General features: G+C 35.4%; 1 protein-coding gene across 1 annotated transcript in view; it reads left to right on the forward strand.

The window, feature by feature from the left end:
- nectin1b (nectin cell adhesion molecule 1b) overlaps positions 1-3,963 on the forward strand; it is a 451,256-nt gene extending 447,293 nt beyond the window's left edge. The window contains exon 9 of the mRNA XM_056478835.1: positions 3,712-3,963. Within this exon, the coding sequence (XP_056334810.1) occupies positions 3,712-3,948 (237 nt within the window). The 3' untranslated portion in view covers positions 3,949-3,963. The remainder of the gene's footprint in view (positions 1-3,711) is intronic.
- Positions 3,964-5,458: the final 1,495 nt, after the last annotated feature.

A 5,458-nucleotide genomic window follows, 5' to 3' on the forward strand; every position in this document is an offset into this window, starting at 1 on the left:
GAAAAACTATGCAGGGTCTCTTTCTTGTATTATTCCTTATGTAATTTCTAAGCTTTTAGTTACAAAATCTTACATGCATATTGTTGAGGGGTGAAAAAAAACACAATCCACTGCCTGTTTTATTACAGTTTGTCTTCATGTGCACACAAAGATGTCCGTGACATCTGATGAATGTGTGAGCAGATTGTTTCATACATCCATCTGTCCATCTAGTTCCACCCGTCATCAAAACCTCATGTGTCCAGCTTGTGTTTTTCATTGTCAGCTTTGAGAACAGAAGATTGCCCAGGGGTGAGCCCTGAGGTGTACACCCTTTAGTGTTTTTTTATATTGTTGCTCATTCCATAACTGTACTGCTCACAGAGTGGGAATCATCATTGTCATAGACCTAAAGATGCTGGGGGACTCTACGTAAGTCACCTTTCCATTGCACTTTTATTGTCCTTTTTTATTTTTGGTACTATTTTCACCTGGTGTTAAGTCATATTGAGTGATCTGTACCACAGTAAATATTGGTATAAAATGAGTCAAATTCAAATTGCAGTGTCATATACAACATGCATTATGTACAGTACTTTAAATATGACAAGTTTGGATTTCTTTTAATACCAGGTGTAAATATAGCCTCTCATCTGTCTGTCTCTCCATAATGCAATTGTCTCATAATTCAGTTCCTTTTTTCACCTTGCAGTGTCATATTCCAAATCAATCCACTTGGCTTTAACAAGAAATTAACCTTTTAGCACTTGTAGGAAGCAACAATTGGAATAGTCTATGTTGAAATAGCTTTTTTTCAACATTTTTACACTTTTGTAAGGAATTGTTAAATGCTGTATTAGGTCATGCTACCTGCGATAAATCAAATTGAGGGTTTTATTATCTTTTTTCTTCCAGTTTAGCTGTACAGAGCTGTTTGTATCAGACTATTGCATTTTGTCTCAATACACTGGGATTTTAATAAGTGCTGTTTACACAGAAACACATGAAAACGGAATCAGTGATATCACACAGGTGTACAGTGATCTGATATCCTTCATGCTGTATTGCTTTTTTTTGGTGACTTTTGATGTACAGTATGTGAATATAGATTAGCTAATTAGCTACAATAGGTAAAACAAGTATGAGTGTAATATGGGTCTTTTACTGTTATACTGCTATATGTAATATCACAAAAAAACATGTGTGATATTGCTATTATTCAACAGATCGTTTGGGCAATTAGAGTAGTTAAATAAAATCAGTGGTCCACTGTATTGTGTACAGTCTATTGTGTTCTGAAGGAAAAAAAAAACATCTCTTCAGCTTAATTTTTTAAAAGATTATTGAAGGTCATATAAACCAACGCAAATTAGGTTGCATTTTCACAAATAAGAAGAGCTGAAGATGCTAAGTGGTTTAAGAACATTATTTTAAGACATTAAAATTTTATTTTTTTAGCCTTAAACAATGTTGCGAATTCCTGACTGCTACATCTCTTTGTGTGATTTATTTCAAATAAGGTCAGTCTTAATCACACCTCTTCAGTGGCATTGTTTCACTGTGTCCCTTTAGCACATTCTGGTTTTTTGTTTTGTTTTGGGCGGAAAAAAAAAGGATTTGCATTAGATCAACCTGTGAGTAAATCTGGCCTATTGTTTCTACTGTATGATGCACATCATGGGTTTGGAAAGATTTAGCATTTCAGTGAAAAGAACAAAACCAATGTCACCTGTAAATGTTGCCAGTACCAGCTAAACAAAACATCACCCTTATTAACCTAGTTAAGCCTTTAAATATCACTTTAAGCTGTATAGAAGTGTCTTGAAAAATATCTAGTCAAATACTATTTACTGTCATCATGGCAAAGATAAAATAAATCAGTTATTAGAAATGAGTTATTAAAAATCTTCTCTCCATTAAACAGAAATTGGGGAAAAATAAACAGGGGATATATATATATAGTTTTTTTTGTACTGTGTTTTTTGAAACATGGAAATGGAAACATTGGAGCATTGATAAGAAACTGTCTGGTGCATACAGGTGGTTTGTCAAGCCCTCTCACCTGTATGAGGCACATTTTGAATTGCAAAATATTTTTCAACAAATATAGAGTGGTCATAAGAAAGTGTCTGGTGCATACAATGAGGAGACAGTGTGTCAAATGGTATGTCAAGTTCACGCATCTGTGTGTAGAACATTGGATTTTCTAAAAAGTATGAAGCGCTTATAAGAAGATGTTAGGTGCATATTTTGCTGGGTTTTTTTTAATCATGTTGTTATGGTTAGGCTATTTTCACTGCCTTTTTTTTCCTTTTCCTGCTTGGCAACCAATCAAATGCAGTCACCAGGATGTACCTGTTTAAATACTGTGACTGTTTTTTGTCTACTTGGTGCTCAACCAATTCCGCCATGATTTTTGCAGCCTAAAATGACTGACTTTAAGGGTTATTTTCTCAAATTGTGACCGTATTTATGGTATTTCTTTTGTTGTTTTGCTGTGAAAATGTACACAAAAATACATATCTTTTTTTTTCTTCAAGATCAAGATCCCATAAGGCAATTTAAAACCATAAATAAATGAATAAAGATGAATAACAAAATACAGAACACTTTTAGTTTTTGGATATATTGTACAGTGTGGCCAAAATTTGTGGGAAATCTTTTTAGTCAGTGAAAGTCCGTCAGGTAATTTGACATTTGGTTTAGAGCAAGAACCCGATTCCTGTAATCTGATCTGGGCTGCATTTCCGAAAACTATCATTAGCCAACTAAGGTTGCAAGTTACACCGTTACAAACATAGTTAGTTGATTTGCCGTTTCCTAAATCCATCGTCCCAACGAACATCCGCAAACTGCATCGCAAACTTATATGTAACTAAAGCTATAGGTATTTAAAAGCGGAATTTACGTTACGTCTCCAAAGCTTGTGAAAACAAAAATATGTAGCATACGTTTATAGTTTTAATTTATAGGTTATTTATGAAAAAATGTATCTGTACTGTATATGACATGGGCCTGTTGGTTAGAACATTTCTGCAGTGGTTTGAATGTGTCGAATTGTGTAAGTAGACTTTTATAATGAGTAAAATAAAAAATAATAATGAAATAAATAAATAAATAAACAAGATCCTACTTAATAATAATAAAAATAACAATAATAATAATAATAATTTATATTAAGTAGTATTTTTTTCTCAGCCTCCTGTAAATTACAACCATTAACGATTTATATGACTATATATGAGATTAAAATACATGTTAACTAAGTGATTTTATGTTTTAGAATAGAATATGGAATATTTTCAATAATATTTGTAACAGAAACATATATATTTTAATTAATATAGAAAATGAGTGCATGTTTTTACCAAAACTAATATTAGATTTTTTTTTTAGAGTTTTTTTTAGAGTTTTTCTTAAAAGAAGTTATTACTTCACCCAGTTTATTATGGACATTTTACATTATAACTAACGAGATTGAAACGATGGATCTGTGACAAAAAAAAACAACACTTTTTTGTTTTGGGAAACACTCATCACTACATTGATCATTTCCCAAATGATGCATAGTACTATGATAGTTCAGCCGCGAGTTATGTCATTGTTTGGGAAACGCACCCCTGATCGGGTTTTACAGAGTGTCATACAACTTGAGTTCACTGTAAATCATCTGGACACATGTATATCCTCCTATCTTCCATTGGTTTCTCTAATTTTCCTGTCTTTCCACAGAACTCTGGGAACGAAGAGCTACCGCCCCCAGCTGACTTTGTGAGCTGTCAACCACCGGGAAACCAGGACGAGTTTGTGGAACCTCTGCCTCCCTCTGCCTACCCCCCTGTTACCTTCCTCCCCCAGAACCCGTACACCCAGCACCCTACTAACACCCCCATGTACACCTTTCAGCCCAATGCCGCTCCACCCGCACCCCGACCCCCATTTAACTACCCCAAAGAGCAGTCCGTCTAGACCCTCGAAACGCTCCATCGCCCCCTCCTTCCATACAGGATAGCCATTACAAATCACACCCGGAACAAACAACACTTCCATCCTCGTTGCTGTTGTCCTGCGCTGACCACATCAGGATGCGGGCGGTCTCTCGAACAATGAATTAAAGTGTCAGTAGTTTGTGGACCTGAAATCGTGTGTCGTGCACTGCATGTTTCACTATGAGGCTGTGGTTAGGATCCTTTAGTCTTGTGTTGTAAGTATAGAAACGCCTCCCTCCCTCCCTCCCTCCCTTCACAACAGCACACCTCACTTTTCCTGAACACAGGGTATCAGCCTTCGCTCTTCCTAAAACCCTCTCCTAGAGCTTACCCTTCCTCTATTTCAAATGTTTTGCCAAGCGTCTGACCATTGACGGTATTTTTGAGAGCTAGAAACATTCGGAAGAAACATTTGGTCATTATTTATGCACCCTCAAGTGTAAGCTGACGTTTTTATGTGGAACCCAAACGATTCATTCTGGAATAATCTTCGTGAAACTCTTTTTTACAAGCAAGATTTCAAAGACGCAGTGTATGTCAGAGTCCAAAAATGACAATAAAGTCCATAAAAGTGCCGTAAATGTCATGTCGACCAGTTTTATGGTACTTCCATGGTTTTTTTTTAAGCTTTGTGAATATTATTTTAAAGTTTTAGAGGCATCATAAATGGCACATAGACCAGTCACATGGAACTTTTATACTATTTTTGTCCTTTTTGGAGCATGTACACTCTTAAAAAAAGCTATTTTGAATTGGCATCTATAGTTCAATGATGAAATTTCATTCATTCACAGAAGGTTTTTGTTGTGGAAAAATAGGTTGTTTTGAAACTTTAAAATGAAATACCACACATCCCAAATAGGCCAATTCTATGGTACCTTTTTCAATTGTGTGCTATCCCAGCAGGCACACAACATCATAAGATGTTAAAATTAGGTTAGATTTAGATTATGATGTCAGGTGACCAAAATTCAATTTCTAGCCAGCGTCTAAGGACAACGTTATTCTGACGTCCAATAAGAACATCAAATTACATTGAAATTTGGTTGATTTTAGGACGTGTTGGAAAGTGACCAAATTCCAACAACTGATAGATGTCATAGTGGTAACGTCCACACAACGTCAAGTTGTTTCATTATTAGACATTGATATTTGGTTGATTTTAGGTTTATCTTAGGTTAGACATTGGACATTGACGTCGGCCTGACATTGGGTTCTGACATAAACCCGATTTTCATTTCCAAACAAAATCCAACGACCCCACGACATTGGGGTACGTTAGGGTACAATGTCAATATGACATCATGTTGATGTCCTGTGCCTGCAGGGATAGTCAGTATTGACAATGATATATTGACTTTTGTTGTTTCTTAGAATGATTTAAAGATTCTTTATGAAACATTTCTATGAAAAAAAATGTTTAAACTGTTTATTTAATGGGAAATTTCACCCCCCAAAACTACAAACTTCCTACCATTTCAGCATAGGCT

This window comes from Danio aesculapii, chromosome 18, assembly GCF_903798145.1.
Source record: "Danio aesculapii chromosome 18, fDanAes4.1, whole genome shotgun sequence".
Lineage (NCBI taxonomy): Eukaryota > Metazoa > Chordata > Actinopteri > Cypriniformes > Danionidae > Danio > Danio aesculapii.